At 38.1% G+C, this 21,568-nt stretch overlaps 2 protein-coding genes and 1 long non-coding RNA gene across 4 annotated transcripts in view; 2 read left to right on the plus strand and 1 right to left on the minus strand.

Moving 5' to 3' along the window:
• The first annotated feature begins 2,114 nt into the window (after positions 1-2,114).
• Positions 2,115-7,612, plus strand: kcnk1b (potassium channel, subfamily K, member 1b). Its single transcript, XM_088385584.1, has 3 exons — positions 2,115-2,597; positions 4,370-4,765; positions 6,017-7,612. The coding sequence occupies exons 1-3, from the start codon at positions 2,246-2,248 to the stop codon at positions 6,265-6,267; spliced, it is 999 nt and encodes a 332-aa protein (XP_088241710.1). The 5' UTR covers positions 2,115-2,245; the 3' UTR covers positions 6,268-7,612.
• A 4,898-nt stretch (positions 7,613-12,510) lies between these two features.
• Positions 12,511-21,568, plus strand: part of slc35f3b (solute carrier family 35 member F3b) — a 30,200-nt gene continuing 21,142 nt past the window's right edge. For both annotated transcript variants that reach the window (XM_088384896.1, XM_088384897.1), the window contains exons 1-2: positions 12,511-12,723; positions 13,681-13,895. In XM_088384896.1, coding sequence (XP_088241022.1) covers positions 12,533-12,723; positions 13,681-13,895 — 406 coding nt within the window. In that variant the 5' untranslated portion in view covers positions 12,511-12,532. The remainder of the gene's footprint in view (positions 12,724-13,680; positions 13,896-21,568) is intronic.
• On the minus strand, positions 16,988-20,888 carry LOC148393360 (uncharacterized). Its single transcript, XR_015860303.1, has 3 exons — positions 20,724-20,888; positions 17,708-17,772; positions 16,988-17,454 (listed from the first exon to the last, which is right to left on the minus strand). It is a non-coding gene; the product is annotated as an uncharacterized LOC148393360 (long non-coding RNA).

Below are 21,568 nucleotides of genomic sequence, written 5' to 3' on the forward strand. Positions count from 1 at the left end.
CTCAACCCCTGATCCACACCGCCCACAAAATAATTAATGGTTTTCTAGTTTTTCTCCCAATATTTGTGTTAAATTCATGCCATAGTGCCTCAGATCTGATACATGGGATTTAAAACTGGGTTCTCTTCCCACATTCCACCAAATGGCATGATGAAGTCTCCCCATAGCTGTTTTTCTTTTGTCTTAGGTGGCCTACAATTGTTGGAATTAAAAAATGAATCAAATATCTTAAAGCCCATATAAAACTGCATGCATTTAATTGAATGCACTTGAATGCACCGAATGGTTGTGTCCAGTCCTTTAATTCAAAGAGGCTTTTGTGTATGCTGTAATGAGTAGCCTGCAAAGCTTGCAAAAAAAAGTTATGTATGATTTTAATGTTGTCAAACATTTAGGATGTGCTAAGAAGTGACACTAAGTTTATTCATCCATCAATCAGATGTTGGTAAATTGTTGGATTATAAACCTTTTGAAGGATTGTACATTTAATTATACAAAGCATTTTAATCTACTTTATGTATGAAATTCACTAGATAAAGCAGCCTTGCTTGCCATACAAATTTTAATATCTAATTTGTTCATGTTTGATGAGCGAATGTGTTTGGACATTTTATTGCAGTTCAGCTCATGTTATATTCTAGAACAAATGCTATTTCGAGTCCAATAAGGCTCATGCGCCACAGAGTTTCCCAACATCAATGTTGGCTTCGTTTATTTGCAATGACACATCCATTATTTGGTGAAACCCACAAATGATTTGTGTTGTCAGTTCTAATTGAGAAACAAAGGCTATGTACAGAATAGCGGTGTTTCACTTGCTCACGTTGCCTACGCCCACATCTCATTCATTCTGAACACGACACTTGGTATACTGGCTGCTGCTCAAGCAACTTCCGCTGTTCAGTATTCCCACACTGGGCAGATGGACAAGCCTACTCACATGCTGAAAAAAAGTGGATCAAAAAAAGGCCTAACATCCTCTACCATGTTGTTACATTTCCGTAGTAGAAAGAAAACACTTGAGGGTGGATGATGCCAACTAACCCAATTTACCACCAAACAAGTACTTCTAATTCCTGATTAAAGTGGTAGCTGAGTATGTCACATATTAATTATGTGATGGACTAATGATTCATATTTTTTGACAGTGTGATTTTCTGTACTGGTGGAAAGACAGCACACAAACTATCACCAAGAAGCAAGAGGAAATGTTTGGCTATAGTTAAGTACACTGTGTTGGAATATACTCTACTAATATCTAAATAAGTTAACATGCAAACCTAAACAGATTACTGTTTATCTACATGAATCTCCCATTGCTTTGTGTGAGAAAAATCCTCACCCTGCCACCTACACAGTTGTGAAATAACGAAATGGGCAGGGCAGGTCAGGGCAGGGCAGGGCAGGGCAGGGCAGGAGGTGAGCAAAATCTTCTAGTAAATGGCAAGCCTTTTTAACATTGAGAATTTGTGTTGCAGGTGGGTGGTATAGGCAAAATTAAATTAGAGATATCTGCAACTATTAATATGACAAGTCAAAGGTATCTTAAACTCTAGATTGTCGTGGGCAGAAATTATGTTTTTAATTTATTCTAACTGGGCACAACTACATAAAGAGCTAATATGTTATTTTGACGGATAATGTATTTTGAATTAAAATTCCAACTGTTCAAAAATGGAATTACAAGTAATCTATAGATTTTTTGATATCTTCAATGTTAAATTGGGAAATTCGACTTAGCTTTACTTCTTCGATTTATTTATTTATTTATTTATTTATTCACTTATTTATGTGTATTTATTTCGAAAGTATAATTAACTTCACTTGACCGAAGGGAGCTTGCCCTACCTGGAAAGGAGAAACGGAACTTGTGACGTCACACGGACATTGTCTCCTACAGTCACTTGCTGTCTTCAAGTACAGTTGGAAACACAGTAATTCTTAAATTTCCATCCATTCCTTTTTCAATTCAACTTAAAGATTCTGTTTGCATGTAGCATTCATAAATACTACAAAGGATGATATGTTATATACCTTTTGTAAAGTGATGAGCATGCTCAATTTCAGTTTTCTTCCGCCCACCCGCAGTGAGTAGCGTTAACACCGCGATGTCTTTGAACGTCACTGAAACGGCAGCAGGTTTCACAGAAAGGGAAGAGAATAAACATTGCAGCCTTGCCCGGATACAAACCCCTTTCTTTAGTTTACAGGAGCTGCGTTTGTGGTAGCATCCCACAATTTGAAGATGCTCCAGTCCGTTGCTAGTAGTTCGTGCATGCAGATCATCCAGACCCACAAATCGACGTGGTATTTTGTGTTTCTGGTGCTGGGCTACATCCTTTATCTGATCTTCGGGGCCATCGTCTTTTCGTCCGTCGAGCTGCCATACGAAGCCGCCCTGCGGAAGGACCTGATGGAAACGAAAGCGAATTTCCTCCGGGACCACGAGTGCATCACGGAGGAGAGCCTGGAGCGCTTTGTCAAGGAAGCGCTCGACGCGAGCAATTACGGCGTGTCCATCCTCAACAACACCACTAACTGGAACTGGGACTTCACCTCTGCGCTCTTTTTTGCCAGCACCGTGCTCTCCACCACAGGTGAGCTGGCTCTCACAAAGAACATTAGACTACTTCATGCAATTATTATTATTATTATTATTATTATTTTTATTATTATATGCTGTTTATTTGTAACTTTGCCCAACTGCTACATGGGATATAGAAAATTACCCTACCTTTAAAAAACAAATCTTGATAATAATTGTGGTCAGTCAAACACACAATACACTCTTCAGTTTAATTCATTCGTGCATGGCACTAGTTATTAGGCCTTCGGTGCCTGGAGGCCTCATTAGCCTCACTAAAAACTGGCACTGGCATATTTCACAGTTCCACAGGTCACTGACTAGTGTGAAAACACACATTGGCTTATCAATCAGTGCTTATATAATTATCTTTTTATTATACCAGCACACGATATTACATACTACATCAGGTCAACTGGATGATCTGTTGCCATCAGCATAGCTGAGATGTACCACAGGCACATGAAAATTGGTGTGCAATTATTGGGTTTTTTTATGTATTTATGTACATATGTTACTCATACTAACACCTAGTATGTCAGCACCTAAAGTGTCACCCCTCAGTGTGTATGTCGTAATTTCCCTTTCCCGACACCCCACATCTTTCCAACATGTGCAAAAGTTCAAGATCTGTTGTTTTATTTTATATTTTGCGATATTTCTGGTTGTGTTTTTTGTCCTTGAAATCCTAAAATCTTAAAATATATAGTCAAGTTTGTTATCAGCTGTCAAGTTGGTCGGTATCAACTGTCAAGTTGTTTCTCAACTGTCAAATTGGTGGTTATCAACCGTCAAGTTGTCTCTCAAATGTCAATTTATATATAGATATGTATGAAAACATAAAAATATGCATATATCCATACAGTCTTTGCACAATAACAAAACGTACAAATGCAATGAGAAGAAAAAGTGTAGCAATAAGAACAAGTGTAACTTAATAATTAACCATGAATAGTTTGCTCCAGTGCAACTTCTTTTCTTATGAAACAAAACATCTCTCTTTATTCAGTCAAACGATAACATTTGTTAAAGTAAACCCTTTATACAAACAGTGATGTTGTTTGTCTTGAGGCAATAAGACAGTTTTGCTGTCACCCAGTGACTAAAAAAAAAAAAAATGCATACATATGCATTGAGACTACCTGAGGGAACTTTAGTCCGACAACATGGCAGCAGCAGTTATCTAGAAGGTTTCAACATACATATTGTACGCAGCTTGTGTTTAAGTCCTTGACCATACTGTGTGCTTGCTGGTAAAACACACCCATTTAGCAGAGTCTATCCATCAAATATAGCTGACATTATATAACAGGGAGGGAGGTTTAAACTATTGAACATGAAGAAGACTCAAAAGTGTGGTGTAAAAGATGTAAAAAAAAGTGGAAAAAAAGAAAGCGGGGCATGGTAACACACACGAGATTATATATTATATTATAATATGCAACATTGTAATATTCATACTTTAATCATGGTACACCACAGTTTATTTCAGAACATTTTGTGTGTTTGCTTCAAGTCTTCTTTAGTTTATGATGAAACTATCTTTTAAAGGGTTAAAGGACTTTTCATTCACCTGCGTGTAACACGTAGGCTCCTTGTTTACACAATAACAGTCATTTTGGTCGCAAAACAGGTCTTAAAAAAATGATGGGGATTGTATCTTTGTGTCAGTGTTGAAAATGGAAGTCTTCAAAATATGTTTAGTCAGGCAAATACTGTGTAGAATTTGTCTGAATATTGTGGCAAATCTAATTTTCATAAGCATTGTCTTGCTTTTGCCCTTAGGTTATGGTCACACAGCCCCACTGTCAGAGGGTGGCAAGACTTTCTGCATTATCTACTCTGCATTCGGCATACCGTTCACCCTCCTCTTCCTCACCGCCGTGGTGCAAAGGATCATGGTTTACAGCACAAGGAAACCTATTTCGTACATCCACATACGCTGGGGCGTGTCCAAACCTCTGGTGGCCATCGTCCACTCTTGTCTTCTGGCTTTTTTGGCCATCACTTGCATCTTCCTCATCCCCGCGGCCATCTTCTCGGCACTGGAGGAAAACTGGAACTTCTTGGAGTCGTTCTACTTCTGCTTTATCTCGCTCAGCACCATCGGATTGGGCGATTATGTGCCAGGAGAGGCGGCTAACCAGAAGTTCAGGGAGCTCTACAAACTTGGAATCACTTGTAAGTAGTAGGCCAACTATATAAAATATCAATGTCCATTTTATGTTTATCTACTTGCATTACAAATATAGTGAGCACGGTACCTGTAGTTTGCAGTGGTATACAACCAATCATATTGACATAGTCCATTTAACGTAATGCCTCTGTCAGTTAAAACTCAACATTACCATCTCCGTGTGCAAATGTTTGATACAACTCTTGTATTCGATTAGTGTATCTTGTAAGTCTTTGCGAGCACCAAAATAAGGTCAACGCACATCTCATAGTAATATCACACACCTCCCATTACAAGAAAAGGATGTTACTTTTGGTTCTGGAACAGTTCTCACTTCCTTTAAGCTGTTTCATTAGTCTATGGCTTAAGAAATATTTTCTTTACTTCTTTTAAATATCTCATTTAGATTACAAATGGAGGAATGGAAAGGATCTCTGATTAAAAGGATTCAATGTGTTGCTTTTCAACCACAGAACTGAACCCACAAAGTTATTGTAGCATGATATATTTAATAAATTTCAACCCTGAAATTCGTTATAGTATGTATGTTACGATACCTGTTTACAAGAGTCATTAGTTTCAAGATAGGAATTCTAAATTTTTTATGTAGTAAATAATCAACTTGAATGTGTTCAATGATCATTTTTCATTATAACCTTGGAGCATCCATTTCCACCCACATTACAAATACGGTTAAGTGCTGTATAAAGGGCTATTTTTCTACAAAAGATAAGTCTCACCGTATATTGATCACCCTTAAATGTTACATGCATCCTTTTGAAATAATCCTCTATGAAAGGAAAGAAAAGAAAGCATCGAGAATTGCCAGTGTGGGTGACATTTGTGTGCGTCATTCGGTCATTCAGCTTGAAGGATGCACAGTAAATTTATGTATGTTGTGACATCAGCGCCATGTACAAAACGTCCAGTGTATTTTTAGAGCTGACTTCACAAATAGGCTGAAAGCTAGCAGATGATTTGGATTTACAGGGTTGTGCAAAGATATCAGGCTCCAGTTATTAGAATAGTTAATCTTATTTTCACTTGTAATTTGATAACCATAGTTTTTCTTATACTCATCACAAATTAATAATAATAAAAAGGGAGAATTGTGGAGGAACATCACCCCCTTGTGTCAAAATCTATAAACAACAAGGTTTGTGATCATTGTTTTGTTCATTGATCATTGTTCAAATTCACACAAATGATGAATTTTATGTGGTTTGAAAACTTACCTTTTCTTGCCTCTGTTTTAGTCTACTTGATCATGGGCCTGATCATCATGCTTGTGGTCCTGGAGACTTTCTGCGAGCTGCAGCAGCTGAAGCAACTGAGGAAGATGTTTTACCTGAAAAAGGAAAAGACGCGAGACCGCCTGGCCATCCTGGAGCACGACCACCTTTCCTTCAACTCTGTGGAGGACAGTGCACAAAGCGACGACAAGGCCCGCATGTTCGTTAGTGTATCAAGTCTGTCCTCTCATAGCGGCGACTTCATGATCCAGTAGTGGTATGGTGATAGACTAAGACAATTTCAATTCATAATACAACTTTGCTGTAGTTCTTGCTCATGGGAGCAAAGCTTCGTTATGAGCCGCCCGTTCGTTAAATTATTTGTTGAAATGTCTTAGGAAGACTTGTTTTTCAATTAACATAACATTCAGGAGAATTTATCAGTTGCTTCTAGGCTTTTGAGAATTAAGATGCACATGGCTAATTTCAGAAAAAAATATGGTGAACATGTTGTTCATTGACAGTTGCTCTATAAGACTTGTATTGACTTCCACTGCCTCTAATGGGAAGAGAGCAATGTGTCAAGATGGTTAATGTCCCAATAGTTTAAGTGGCATCATTTTAGTTTGCAAATCCGTACTAAGAAATTGACAGACACCTTTAAAAATTTTATTTAAGAATAGTGGTTCTATATGTGAGTGCTGCTTCAATCTTTAATGAAGGTGTAAAGTTTCCCTGCTTGCCCTCCATGTCATTCATGGATGTATGAGTTACAATCATGTTCTTGCGATTATTTACGTTGACCCTGTGTGTTTGTACACACTTTAATTTCTTGCCTCGTCTCATATCATATCATGTGCACACAATTTAGAGGAAAAGGATGTGAGATTCACCTCTAAGTGTACTTTTGCACATGTACCGTACACGAACCAGCCAAAATGGCAAATGTGGTTCTAAAAATCGCTGCTGTATTGTGAAAGAAGTTGAACAGGTAGCAGCTGTAACGTTAGTCAAGTTATACTCGACAAAAACAACCGAGTATATTTTTAAAGGGATGACTAGCCAGAAGTAAAATGCTTTGGCAAACATATTGATATTTTAATCAATGTGTTATGAATTCCTTTTGCAAAGCTATACATGCTATATACTGTACATGATGTTGTTTACAACTCAGCTATCGTAGCTCAGCTGACTAAGCGCAGTAGGGTCACGTTGACAGTCAAGCGTATGTGATAACGACAGTTTTCCCATCTTGAAGTTACAAATGTAATTGATACATTGCAGGAAATTTCATTTATTTGTGAACTGTTTTTATATATCAGCGGGGGAGGGGGAAAGTCTTCAGATGTTGTTGTCATTATTGCTGTAAGATATTTCACTGGTCAGTTAAGTATATACATGGATGGATTCAATTTACTGATGCTGATGGCACAAGTCATCAGCAAATGTGATATTGAGTTCATAATGTGTATTGAAAACATTTCATTTTAAGGGAAAATTACTTGATTGATGTTTCTGCCTCTCAGATAAAGTGCTGTTTTGTAACTGTATGTTTTTTATTTTATTTTTTTATGTGTTTCATAACTTGCTTAAGATGCAATTAAACTTTTCAAGCGATAACAGATGTACTGTTTGTAGCACAAAGCCAGTGGTTAAAATGGTGCAAGGTTGAAACTGAAATAAGGTCAATCGAAAAGCAAAGACGGCGCTGACGTGCAGGCTTTTAGGACACCTTTTAAAATGATGGTGTTACTTTAATACATTCTTTTTATGAGTTGTCTCATGAAAACACATTTTCTCATTGTTAGCAGCCGCTTTCCTTTTAAGTATTGCAAAAGGGAATTAGATTTAACATTTTTAACAAAGTGAGTGTAAAATAAATTTCCCCTACAGACTAATTAAATGAGTCATTTTTTGCAAAGCAAGCAAACAAATTAGGTGCTAAAAGACAGGTTTGATATTTGTACTTTAACGAGCTATGAAAAATCAGGTCTACTTTTGGTTTTTAATATTCTAATCTGTCTTTTTATTTTATGTTTATGGCCCCAGGTGACAGGACTCACATCATCCAAAAAGAGATGGGAATGTTTTGGCATAATGTTTAAAGGTTAGTGTATTATTTGGGATATCAATGGTGCAATTCCAGGCCTCGCTCGCTGTACAGCAACTGAAGTCAAATGACTAATGATGAGCCTCTGGCAAAGTATTTATTGCACATCATGAGAAGACAATTACCCGAGGATGTGCACTAATTGGAAATAACTGTGTGCAACATTCAGACGCAGCAGTATAAATAAAAAATGCATCTGTTCATTTGCATAATGCTGTCATGAGAAATGATAAATAATCTCATTAGAAGATTTGTATGGTAGATCACAATATGCCACAATTATTTATTAATTGCTTTTGCAAAGCTTGTAATGAATTGACGGGACTATATTATTAAGTACGGAGCAGAAACAGCTTATGGTTGTGCCTCTAGGAGGCGACATTCTCTCCTGCATGTTAAAAGTGCTTGTTTATCTGTCATGGGTTGACACGTTATCCCTTTAAAAATCATTTTAATCAATTAAAACACTCCCTTCTTTTGTGAGAGTATCCAACACCCTTACTAAGTTATTGTTAGGTCATTTAGAATGATAGACATCTGACGCATATATTACAGTTCTTAACCACTTTAAATTGTTTATGGGATTATTTGTTTCAGGAAAACACTCACTCTAAAACTGAGTATTGCCATTTTTGTTAAGGTAGTTTTTTTGTGATGCAGCATGACGAATTCTTGTTGGCAGCCATGATGTGTGCAGTTGTAGTAATTCCCTGTTTTAATCATATATAATTTAAAATGCCCAAAAGACTTGTAAATAAACAGTCACTCTCACTATATGCTACATAGAGCAGAACTCAAACTAGCCCCTGAAGGCTTGGCTGTACTGTACGTGCTGGGTTGAACCGAACCCTCTGCTGCTTTTTGTCATGAATATTGCTGTTTGATCTTCGTGCCTCTTTTATATGCACTCAGAGAACCAACCACCTGAGTGAGCACTGGCTGTGAACATTAAAAGAATTCAGCTCATAGATCTTCCATAAAGTTTCATCTATGAAAGCCTGAACCTAAAATTAGTGATGATTTAATTGCACTTTTCCATAACGGTTGAAACTATGTTTCTCCAGAGTGTTGCTTGTATCGCACAACCAGGTGGTTACACGATTGCCACACACACAGCTGTAACTCCTCGAATGCCCACGACCCCCTTAGGCGTGAGAGGTCACCGCGGACATGGCACGTATCCTATATAGGCTGTTAGAATGCTTTCTGATGCTTAAGCAACTCTATTTATATTCGGTCACACATTCTGGGATGATGGAAATACAAAAGAAGCCTCAAGCAGAAAGGTTTGCATCGCCAACGCTCTCATTTCTCAGCTTTTGCTACCGCTGCAAAAAAAAAAAAAAGATGTAATATGCTAAGGTTAAGAGAGTGTCGATGTACGTGGGTTTATGTAAATGTGTAATGAATTTATGAATTCATCTACGGATCAGTTATGCGTTGTTGGTCTTGGAAGCTGTCCCAGACAAAAAAAGAGACACAGTAGCTCTTTCAAATAAAATCCTGATAGTCTCTGCCATTCCTGGCCACTAGTTGAGGAAATAAAGTTGATTTGCAATCAATGGCCTTTTACACAAACTGTAAAAGTTATTTCTACAAACATGGAATAATGTGCACAATATGCAGTATGGGGGAAAAAAATCAGTTGTCCACACAAAATGCATCATATATGCAAAGACAATCACTCACATGAAGACAGTGGCCCAGTTAAACCTCAGTTGAATGTGTTAGACAAACTGACAGGACTGGAGGGAAGGAGGAAAAAATGGAAAGAGGAGGGTGGATGGTGATTGGCTGCCGTAGACATACTGTAGGCGGTTGTCTCTCTACAATGTCGTTGCAGTGAGAACATCATAATGGCTCGTCGCCAGTCACATTCGATTGTCAAGACCAGATCCAGCATTGTCCGTCAAGCTGGAACTGATGGATAAAGTCCAGAATAACAAATGATTTTTGTCTTGCTTCTGTCCTGAAAGCAATAATGTGTAAAATATTGATGACATTAAAATAAAGTGGCCTTGTGCTGTATATTTGACACCAAATCTTTTTTCTCCTCCTTACCAAGTGTTTACACCCTACAAGCAAAGGTATTTGCCCATAAATATTCAAAAGAAAGCAAGAGCTTAATTGTCTCAAGAGGTGAACGTCAGACAACCTTAAGGGCACCGAAGCTGAGCCTCACATCACCACCGAGCCAATTAAACATTTTGAGGAAAACGGGGAAATAAATTACACAGCGTACTTTTTAACAAGAACAGAGCACTTTGTCTCGGGGACAAACAGAACAATGTTGAGAGGTGGTTTCTACTTTTCCATGAATCTAAATGGAGGAGCTTGATTATTAAACAGTGTGACAAAGAAAGCGCTGAAGACATTTGCAAGCTTTTAATCGTATATATTTGGAGCTGTCAGCAAAACTAAAATGGGAATGTCTAATATTGGAAACGAGGCCAGTAAAGAAGATAAGACGCTAGTCCACGGGTGTCAAACTCAAGGCCCAGGGGCCAGATACGGCCCGCCACATCATTTTATTTTACTAGAATTGCAAATCACTTTTAATAATGTCTTTTTTTTTTTTTTATATTTGATCAGTTTTTACTCGTCTGATGTGAAAACGAGCTATTTGTCAGTTTGTTTTGTAGCTTTTACTGTACATAATATGAGGTGCTAATACATTTATTTGGATTGACAGTCATAATGACCCTCCGAAAGAAGCTATGAGTACAATGCGGCCCACGAAAAAAAATGAGTTTGGCACCCCTGCGCCAGTCGATGTGCCCCAGCAAGGCTTCTTGCTAAGTCCACCATGAACCAGCATCAGCAGGCCTCCTCATCCATGGAGATTGTGCTTGTTTCTCCCCAGCTGTGTGTCAACCTTACCAATAATGGCAGATGAATAACAAACACAGCCTCTAGAAATCTCACAGCCTCTTGGGACCCCACCCCCCAAAAGACTTTGTGACAAACACAAGAAAACCTAATAGGGATGCTCCTATTGGTTTATGCAAATGTCAGGAGTCAAACACTATTAGAAATCTAATGTGCACAATGCGTGAGCCCTTAGGCGCACGGCGTACTGTAGGCAATGGGGGTATTTTTAGTGGCTCCCAGTACCACTACTCCTCCTCTATGCACCAATCAGAAGCTGCTTGTCACTGTTTCCATGCTGAGACATGTTTAAATATTGATAGGGAGAAACGCGAGACCCTACTTTAAGTTGTAGCAAACTGGATGCCAGGGGATTAAAGAAATACTGAGAATGCCTATTGGTGATCATGCGGCTTTTGTTGTAGTTCTCTGACGAACATGTGTTTGTGAGTTTTTGAGGGCACGGAGGAAATCATTTTTGTCTTGAAAATGACACCGTTTAGCACCATGAATATTACATATCACCATGTTAACAAAACAATTGGTGAACTTGAAGAAAAAAAAGCAACAAGTGGATTTCCAAATGTGCAACATGACCAAGAAAGAAAGTCTGTCTGTTTATCTGTAGCTGTAATTTTACTTATGAAGGTTGATAGTCAATCAAAAATTATTTGTTTGTTGCTGATGCGGATTTACAGTTGACCAGGCAGTAAAACAGAGAACAGCATTTTTCCCGGTCTGGTGTTTTATGTACTGAATATGTCTGTCATATAAAACTGCCACTGGACTGCAGTAAAAAAACAGTGATTGATGGGCCCGTCTAAAATTTTTAAAATTTTTAATGTTTTCTACGATGAAATGTGAAAAAATAAATCATATCCTCAGAGCACCTTAAAGTAAAAGTTAACAGCTACAAAGAGTTTTCCCTCTGTCACTATTAAAACAGAATTGGGCAATAAAATTAATAGGAGTGACTCTGACTCGTTTCACAATCCAAGGTAGAAGTCTGAAATGTAATTATACTTTAGAGATTCATTTGAAGATATTTGCCAGTCATCATTATTTATTTTGGTTTGGTAATGAAAAATGAATCAGAATATACAACCGTTTACATTGGCAACTCAATATAGTGTGGGGACAGTTTCAAGACCCCAGGTTTAACACTTTCTGGGTGAAAAAAAACCCATAAAAATCTTTATTACTCTTGTATATCATCAAATGCCTTTATAGAGGTTTTCAATAACATATCCTAAATGTTCCTTAGATCAGCAAACAATTATTGCTGTTATTTTTGACTGTAGATAAAATAAATAAATATTAAGAGAATGCATGGATAGTTGTGGGTACACAAGCATAATACAATTAGATCAATAAAAATAGCTGTATCAGGAAAAGCTGGAATGGAAAAGAAGGATCGTAAATGTTCCATCACTTATCCGAGAGAGGACTCCACATATCCCAAAATTTAATTGTGCCCATGACGTCTATAGATGGCGCTGTTGCAGTGCTCACGTCGCTTGACAGCGAGCATGTTCGAAAAGTAAAAGTGATCAGGGAGCCATATGTTTGCGGGTACCAAGCGGCGGCTGCAGCATGTTACTTCTCTTAATCCCTCTCCGCTGTTGACCGTGACAGCCCTGTGCAGTGGCCCCAAAATGTACGGGGATGGGGAGGGCACCGTGTGGGACCGGGTCGGGCGGCCCCATCGGGACTGTATGTGCTATCTTGGACCTCCGACAAACTTGATGCCGCTGTAAGCATATTTGTTTACCTTCTTTCTCGTGCATGACGCTCGATTGAATGGCTGTGATTGAATGGACCTGTTGCACGAGAGATGTACATTCTAGATTATTTTTAATACAGCTGTTAAAAATAGAAAATGATGAAATAACACAGAATATTCAACTCCATCTGCTTTGTCATTTCATTTTTTTAATCAAGAGTAAATGTAACTATTTTTTATCAGTATGTGCCATCATATAAAAAAATTAACTCATTTTGCATTAAATGGGGCTTATTCACAATTTTTATATCAATGAGACTTTAGCATGTGTTTATAGTTGAATGGATTCGTGCGTCTGTCCTATAAAAGCAAAACAACTCCAGTGGTGTTTTTCTATACTGTAATGTTGCATAACAGCAAGGGATTCACTCTTTTATGAAACATAGGATGCTTTTCAGTTTAATTGGTGCAATATCTTGACCATTTTAGAGTATTATTGCGTTGGTGTTATGCTGCCTACTGGAAATAAAACCAATGTCACGTCTTCTTAAAAGCCAATTACATACATAAGCTACTGTGTGCAGTCTCAAATGACTGACCTCCATTGTGTATGCTCGTATAGCCAGGAGCCGTCACTAATATTTTATCTGCCTCTTTGCAAATCACTTGTGATTTTCTATAAGCCTTGAAAGCCATAGTAGGTCGATTGTACTGCTTGCAAGTTGCAACACCCGTCACTAGCACTTAATGTCTTTCACACAATGGCTGAGCTGAGGCAGGACTAGTGAAGGATGATGATTTCTGTACTGTACATGAGAGGAGATGCGGGGGCCTTTTTTTGGTGCACCATACTAAGCTCCACTTACCAGAGACAGATCTCATCTCGTCAAGAACTAGCCCAAATATACAGGATCCCTTTCTCTTTTTCTCTTTGTCTCGCACTGTCAACGTTACTACCTCCAACCTTTTGCTTCCTTCTCTTGCCAGCGGGATGCGCAAGTCGCCCGAAGTGAGCCCCAGAAGGCTTTCGGACATCAGCCCTCAGCTAAGACAGCTCAAGTACCTTGTGGTGGACGAGGCCATCAAAGAAGACCTCAAGTCTTCCCGCTCAGTGGAGGACATCAACAGTGCATCCATAGAAGAGCGAATACTGCGTATCACTGGATATTATGGCTACCAGCCTTGGAATGCCAGCTACAAAAGTGAGTTCAATACTGTTGTAACATTGCATGTGCACCAAGTGGTTGCAAACAAGAACTATAAAGTAGTTTGGGAGGTAATGCAGTTTAAGTTTACATAATGTGATTAAACGCATTTCACTATGTATAATTGTATATTAGAAAATACATTTATTAAAATTAAATGTGTTTAAGGACAGAAAAAGGCATTGCCCTGACCAATTTGTTTAGATATGCTTTATATAAAATGACTGTATTCATGAATAATTAAGTAGCTCATTCATGTTTTTATTCAGATAATGTATGTTGACTGACTCGCAGTTGTTGTTGCAAGAACAATTAGGCTAATGAAGTCAAATCCTTCCGCTCAACTCATCCTTTAAAAGTTGTTTTTAAAGCATCATTATCGCTAAAGTTGGGGCAGCTAGCAGAGCGAGCTTCACTGAAGCTTGAGGCATCAGACAATCGAAACCTTGCTTTGAGCAGTAAATTCTTTGAAGAGTTGTTTTTTAACATAGCTTTTATCCTCTCTCTCGCTTTTAATCTCTGCATCACTTCAGGAGATTTGCATCATTTTGGGGGGCTTAGCACTTAACCCTTTAGGTCTGGCTGGATGTTCCATCATTAAAACACTCCCCATGGAACTGCTATTAAAGCTGAGCCATTTAAAAGAGAACATCTCTATAGGCTGTTTTGTGTCATTTATCACAGTTAATTAGAACAATTGTGTGGAAAAGACGCTCACTTTTTAAAGTTTACATTTTGGTCCAACGACAAAAACATCTTAAGATCCACAGCCTACAAAACACACAAAATTGTTAATGTATTGAGAGACAGTTTGGAAGGTAATTTGGCCAATGTGGGTGGTACTTGTATTTTATTCCATTAACCGCCAACCCACTGGCGCTAACTGGCAAAGCAAAACGAAATGACTTATGTGACCCTGCACAATCAAGCAAACTCTCTCTCACTGGCATGCAGGTTTAAACCACCAAAGTACATTGCTGCCTCCACAAAAGCACCAAATGTCACCTAAACCTGCTGCTCATTTTTTAAAATGCCACTTTGCCTAAAGTAGAAACTCTCCAACTAATTTTACTCTCGTGGACCAGTATAAGAGGTTGATTTAAACAGAAATGCAGCCAGTGGATCAACAAGTTCTTATTCCATCAACAACTTGCATTGATGCACCGGGCAGCAAAACACCTCCGCTCTGTTTGTTGTGTCTGTTGGGTTTGATGTCAAAGAAAAGGTCATAGACAAAATGTTATTCTATTTTTTTTTTTGTTCCCCCCCCCCAAAATAGTTTTTGTTAACTCAAGGGGGAAAGGTGACGTAAACATACCAAAATGGCATCAAAAGGGCTTCAATTACAGAAGCTCCACTTGGCACATCATTGCTCATTTGATGTAGAGAAAACATTGCTGTAAATCATCAAGTGACAAATAAATATAATTATGCAATTTCAGCAGCTTCAGGTAATTTTGTTAGTAAAACGAATGTTTATCCCCCAACTCGTGGAGCTGTCTGATACGAGGCAGGCACTTTAAATTTCACATGATTTATGCCCCGTTGTCGTCTCTAGCTGATCATGGCTCGGAGACCTCTGGACCAGCAGTTCCCAACCTTTTTGCGCCACGGACCGGTTACATGTCAGACAATATTTTCACGGACCAACCTTTAGATAAATATATAAATAATAAATTTATAATAAACACATAAAAATAAAACTCATCATTAAGTATCTGCTCCGTAGCTTTGTGGGCTCGACTGGGGAAACATGTTACGTGAGCGGGACGAGCGTCTTGACCTGCAAAAAAAAAATATTGTTATGGCTACTCTTGTATTCCAAAAATTGTCACCTCAAAAATAAAAGAGTAGCTTGTAAGGAGGAGGTCTTAAACCCACTAAACCAACTCATTGAGATAGTTCTTCAATCCAAAAAAGGTATTTATTTACATTAAACATAAATCTCCGGGTTGACTTTCATACAAGAAAAATAAAACAATAAAACATAATCTAGTAATGATTTTAGTGGTTGAAAAAACTACATCACTACTCCTTCTTCAAAACCAAGAAAAACAAAAAAAAAAAAACCCTACACCTGTCCTAACTCCCTCATTATAGGCAGGAGGTGGCTGCAAAGGAGGAGGAGACCTGACTGGCACTGGCACTATCTGGCTTCACGTATAGAACAGAAATAATTCATAGGCCAGACCACAAAAAATAATGATATTAATACAATCAAGATAAGAAATTAAGTAGGCTCCAACAATTATTGTTTTTTTTCTGTGCGGCTCGGTACTAAATGACCCGCGAACCGGTACCGGTCCGCGGCTCGGTGGTTGGGGACCTCTGCTCTAGACCGTTGAAACTAAAATTGCTTTCTGCGGCGACCAAACTTTGTGTGTGCCAAAATTGTCGGTATGCTAATGCTTGGGGACATTTACATTAGAATTATGAAGCAGGGGACTATAAACTAGACTTGTATGAAAATCAACTTGGTGGAATAGGCTGTACTTGTTGCTATGGTAACCAGATTACGCACACGACTGAAAAAAACGATGCCATTGTTTTCCCCTAACCTGCAGATTGAGGCTCATTTTCAATGGACATGCAGTATGCATTTTTGAAACGTCATGCTCCAGCTTCCCTATGCCTGAAAAAGATATGCAGTGTAGAAAATGGATAGTTTCTCCCTTATTGCGTCAAGGCGTCTCTCCAGGTGTGCACACTGAGAAATGAAACTTATTTTTTCCCAATATAATTTACTTTAACAAAGATAGCATCTCCCTTGGGTACAAAAGTTGAGGTTTGTGAGGCATGAAATGAAATGAAATGAAATGAAATGAAATGTTGCCTTATATTTTCAGCTGTGCTTTTGGTCACGATGAGACCCAAGGTGCAGGAACAGGTTGGAGAGTTTGGATAGTCATTTACACCTGTCATGACAGTCTCACAAGGTGGGACTGGTGATTTGAACATGTTCTAATAATTCGTATAATATGTTAGCATTCAGGAAGCGGAGACTATGCTTGCTTTAAATACACCGGGTTTTATTTTTTTTTTAAGGTTTAGGTTGACAATAACCTTCAGTTGAGTGTGGCAATAAAGAGTTTGAAGCCTCTTTTTGGAAGACGGTTAACTAAGTATGCCAATATGCTGCTTGTTGTGATGTGAGTCACCTGCTACCGTACAGTGATTTTATTTCAACTTAGTGCAGTTTATGTCTCAAAAAGTTGAGTTACTTGTATCTTAAGGCATCACTATAGTAGTTTATTTACACATCACATATTGCTGCAAACCAGATAAGAAAAAAAGAGAACTGTTTTGTGGCACCTATTATACTCCATATACTAACAGCACTGTAAATGACACAAAGAATTACATCATCTTAACTTTTCATAAAAAATTCTATTAACTTGTGTAAGCCGATTCTATGCGCTTGTTGAATGAGAAATAATCATCAATTTGGTAGCCGATGTTCCCTTTTCTCACACTTTTTCTTTGCTGCCATCCACAATCTGTACCCACAGCGCAAGCATGCGGAAAGGCATCCTGGGAAATGCTGTCAATCAGAAAGCTGAAACAGAAGGAAAAAGGGCCAATTAATACAGGAAGAGTAAAATTATGGTGGCCAGAAAAACACGAGAAAAAAATCTGTCGTGTTGATCATTTGTTACCAACAAGTAAAGAATGTGAAAGACCGATACTGTACAGTGAGCGCATTTAACAACCATTTTATGCTTTATTTCCCGAGTGATGCAAACCTGTCACTGTGTGCATCCGAGTGGAAGAGAAATCTTAGCGCTTAGTGGAAAAAAGTACTCACTCACATCATCCCCACGAACAGAGTCGCCATGACAGCATGCTCATACATCCATGTTCACACTGTTTTGCTCTAAACAGTCAATGAGAGAAACAAAAAAGCCCCCCTAATCAACATACAGTATTTGTTCTGTGGGCTTCCGTTCTTCTGCATACATATTTAAAACACTATTTCATGTTTTAGTGCTATGCTGCAGAATATACGGAACATGCAGGCTGGCACATTTGCATATTTAATATTGGATGCAAATGGTGTTGGGAAAGGAGTCATTTCTTTTTAAACTTGGGGTTATTTGTGTAATAACACATGACTGAATTAAGGTTTTTCTAGGACTGTAACCATTCAACAGTGAATAATTTTGCACTGGCTTCCAGTTTCAGTTTTGTTGTTGTTGTTTGAGGCAATCATACATTTATGAGTGTTTACTGTCATAACAGCCCACTCATGTGGCCCATGACAATAAAGGATACTTAACTGAACAAACCATCATTTCTAGTCATTTAGCAACATGACAGAATCCAAATATCTGACTAATATTAAACAGCTGTCTATGTGACGCATTGCAATTTTATACCAATGCATGTTCCACAAAATATACTGTACATCAGGGGTGTCAATTTTTTTTTTTTCACGGTCCGCATTGTAGTCATAGCTTCTTTCGGAGGGCCATTATGACTGTCAACCCAAATAAATGTATGAGCACCTCATATTATATACAGTAAAAGCTACAAAACAAACTGACAAATAACTCGTTTCCAAATCAGATGAGTAAAATCTGGTCAAATATTAAAAAAATATATATATATTAAAAATGAAGACAATTTGCAATTCTAGTAATGACACACGAATTTGATGCACAATTTGTCTTTGCAGGCCACATAAAATGATGTGACGGACCGTATCTGGCCCCCGGGCCTTGAGTTTGACACCTGTGCTGTACATGCACATAACCTTAACTGGCCAAATTATTGACGGTCAATTAAGCGGCCAACCTATATTATTATGCCCATTACAATGGAATCAATCAATTGAAGTGAAAAATGCACTTTTTATTGCCTGTCGAGGCAATAACATGCTTGGACTATGCCCTAAATGGACATTTCGTCCATCTCTGGTATACTCGAAGCACTTCCTGTTGCATAACAGGACATGCATAATATAGAGTGATGCATAGCAAATCATACACCTGCACATGCTCATTGCAGTTCAGCTGATTTTTACTTTAAGGCTGAGAACTCGCTGGTGTTTATTTTAATGCCTCATCTTTGCTGTAGACGTGAGAGGGTGGAGGACTACTGGACAGAATTGGACGCTTTTTGATATTTTCGACATTTCATTGGGAGAGATTGCATCTTTATGTTATGTGATATTTGAGTTACCCAATTTCATTCAAGGAAGAAAATTTGAAAATGCAACTGCCCCTTTTTACTACACCCTTTTCTACTGATAGAAATGCTGTTTCATGCCAGTCTAGTCCTGCAGACACCCTTTCACCTCTTTCATCGAGCGTTAATTAGGAGAGGCGACGTATGATCCCCACCCAGACGTAATTAATCTGCTGTGGTTACGCACAGCACATCGTGGTCATAAAAGAGCAGCAACCGGAGAACAAAGTAGGCAAAGTGTAAATGAGGTTGTGCCAGCAATTTTGACTCTGAACATGTTGATAAGAGAAGTTGCTTGGTAAGGATCTTGTGACAGCAAACTGTATTCGAGCTGGATTCTAGTCCATGTAAAATTAACACAAGTTTAGTGTAGATAAACAAGGAAAAGAGCCAACAATAGACAAGCATCAAATATATTACGTATAACCAATGACTGCACCTCCTCCAGCGTGTATGCTCTTATCAGTGGTGTTGCCAGAGGCTGACAGTAAATACATGGTGACTAATTCATATTTGTTTTTGCTCTAATACTTTGCCTTGCGGTGTAAATGGATGACACAAACAATATTTTAAAAACAAATTCATCTGAAAAGGTTGTGATGTTCACGCTCAGGTGGATGCTTCACTTCACTGGAGAGATCATTGTATGCTAAATGTATGCATGTACATATGATGATTGATTCCCTTTTATAAATTAATTCCACCTAAAAATATGCATACAACCAAATTATGATTACTAGTGTGTGCTATGGGAAATTATCTAATTTCACAAAGTTTGCCCACAGGCTATTATTTAATTACAAACATATACAGTATGTGTTCAGCTCGCTAAGCCAATGATGTAGTCAAAACAAAAGCTCTTCTATTGGTATGTCTTTGGTCTGTCATGTTTTTCCAATATAAAAGAAGTATTTTTTTTAAATGACATTTTAAATCGTGCATAAGATTATCAAAAGGAGAATAAGATTTGTGTCATCGCCATGGCAACCCAACTCACCAACCTCAGTAGTTTAATACCAGCCTGGACACACTCGAGATTTCTTAGCGCTAGCATCCAAATTAATGCTACAGCTCAGCATTCTGTATATACTGAATTTAGTTTTGGTTTAGTTATTTGAATGTCTATCAAGAGATGCCATTATATATGTATGATGTAATTTAAACAAACTGTTGGTATTTATTTTAAAATATACACTATCTGAATTCACAGAGAATTTTTTTTGCTATGCTTGTCTTAATTATTTTGGCAGTTAATTAGATTTCTTTTTAAATCATACACGGAAGAGAGAACTTTTACTGCATGAACTGTATCGAACATCAAGTAAGCTCGATGTCAGTCCATGGAGGCTAATTTGAGGGTTTACTCTTGCCCGGGGGGCAGTGAGGGGGAAAAATTGTTTGTGTTTGTTCACTTCCGTAGCTTTTCAAATTTTAGGCACTATTTGGTGGCAACAAACCGAAATAGGAGGAGCTATACACACAGCAGTGTATTGATTGGTCCAGAGAGAATCACAAAATAAGGAATGGTGCATTTGATATTTTCCCCTCTTCCATCAAACATTTTTTTTTTCTCATTGTCATAAACAAAGCATGCCTAGAAAGAGGTATGGCCTCCATTGTTGTCGTTTGTTTACTGACCTTTTTCTCTGTTCAATTTGGCAACACACTCCTGGGTGGAAACAGATTGGGATTTACTCTTCCAAACATTATTGTGTTGAGCTGAAGGAACATCATTTCATGAATGTGCTGGCAAGAAAATGAATGCAGCATTCGGAGTGTCATTGTTAGCAGTGATAGTGTGACCAGTCGTCCATTGGCATTCGGGGAAGCTCACAAGCGTATCAGATGATCTCACTCCTCACTGAATGGAGAACACTATCAAAAAGGGAACAGCAGAGTTTTCTCTCACTTCAATTATATGCGCCTTAGTGTAGTATGTTACAAAGTGAAGTTGCAAGTTCTTCATATTTTGATGGATTATTTTTCTTTTACATCAGTGCATTATTGGGTTTTGTTTTACACAGCAACTATGTAAGCCATTAGCTAAGTATGACTAAATATGTGTGGACCCTACCTCTGGCTCAGTCCATTGGGATAGGCTCCAGTTTACTGGACCCACAAACCTGATGAGGATGAGCATTATAAAGATGAATGAATGGAATATTCTGAACTCCCATTTTAAGTTGCAAGCATTAATATATTGAATTATATTGTTCTGAGAGTTTTGCCATAGCGGGGCTAGTTGCAGATATTGCATAACTTCCATTAGCTCATGTCGTGTTGTTCTTCATTAAATCATAAGCTAGCCAAAAGTAAAACAGCTGATGTAAGCATGACACTTTAAGTCATTGTTATTATCACCAACACACACGGTATTCACCTTTGGGCCCAGATATCAGAAAATTAAAGGCATAGTGAACATGGATGTGAGTTGACAGAATTTAAGGGGTTTGGGGATGCAGAATAAGCCAGGTGCCAATCCT

The sequence above is a fragment of the Syngnathus floridae genome, chromosome 9, assembly GCF_059516105.1.
Source record: "Syngnathus floridae isolate MCC-2025c chromosome 9, RoL_Sflo_1.0, whole genome shotgun sequence".
NCBI classification, from domain to species: Eukaryota; Metazoa; Chordata; class Actinopteri; order Syngnathiformes; family Syngnathidae; genus Syngnathus; species Syngnathus floridae.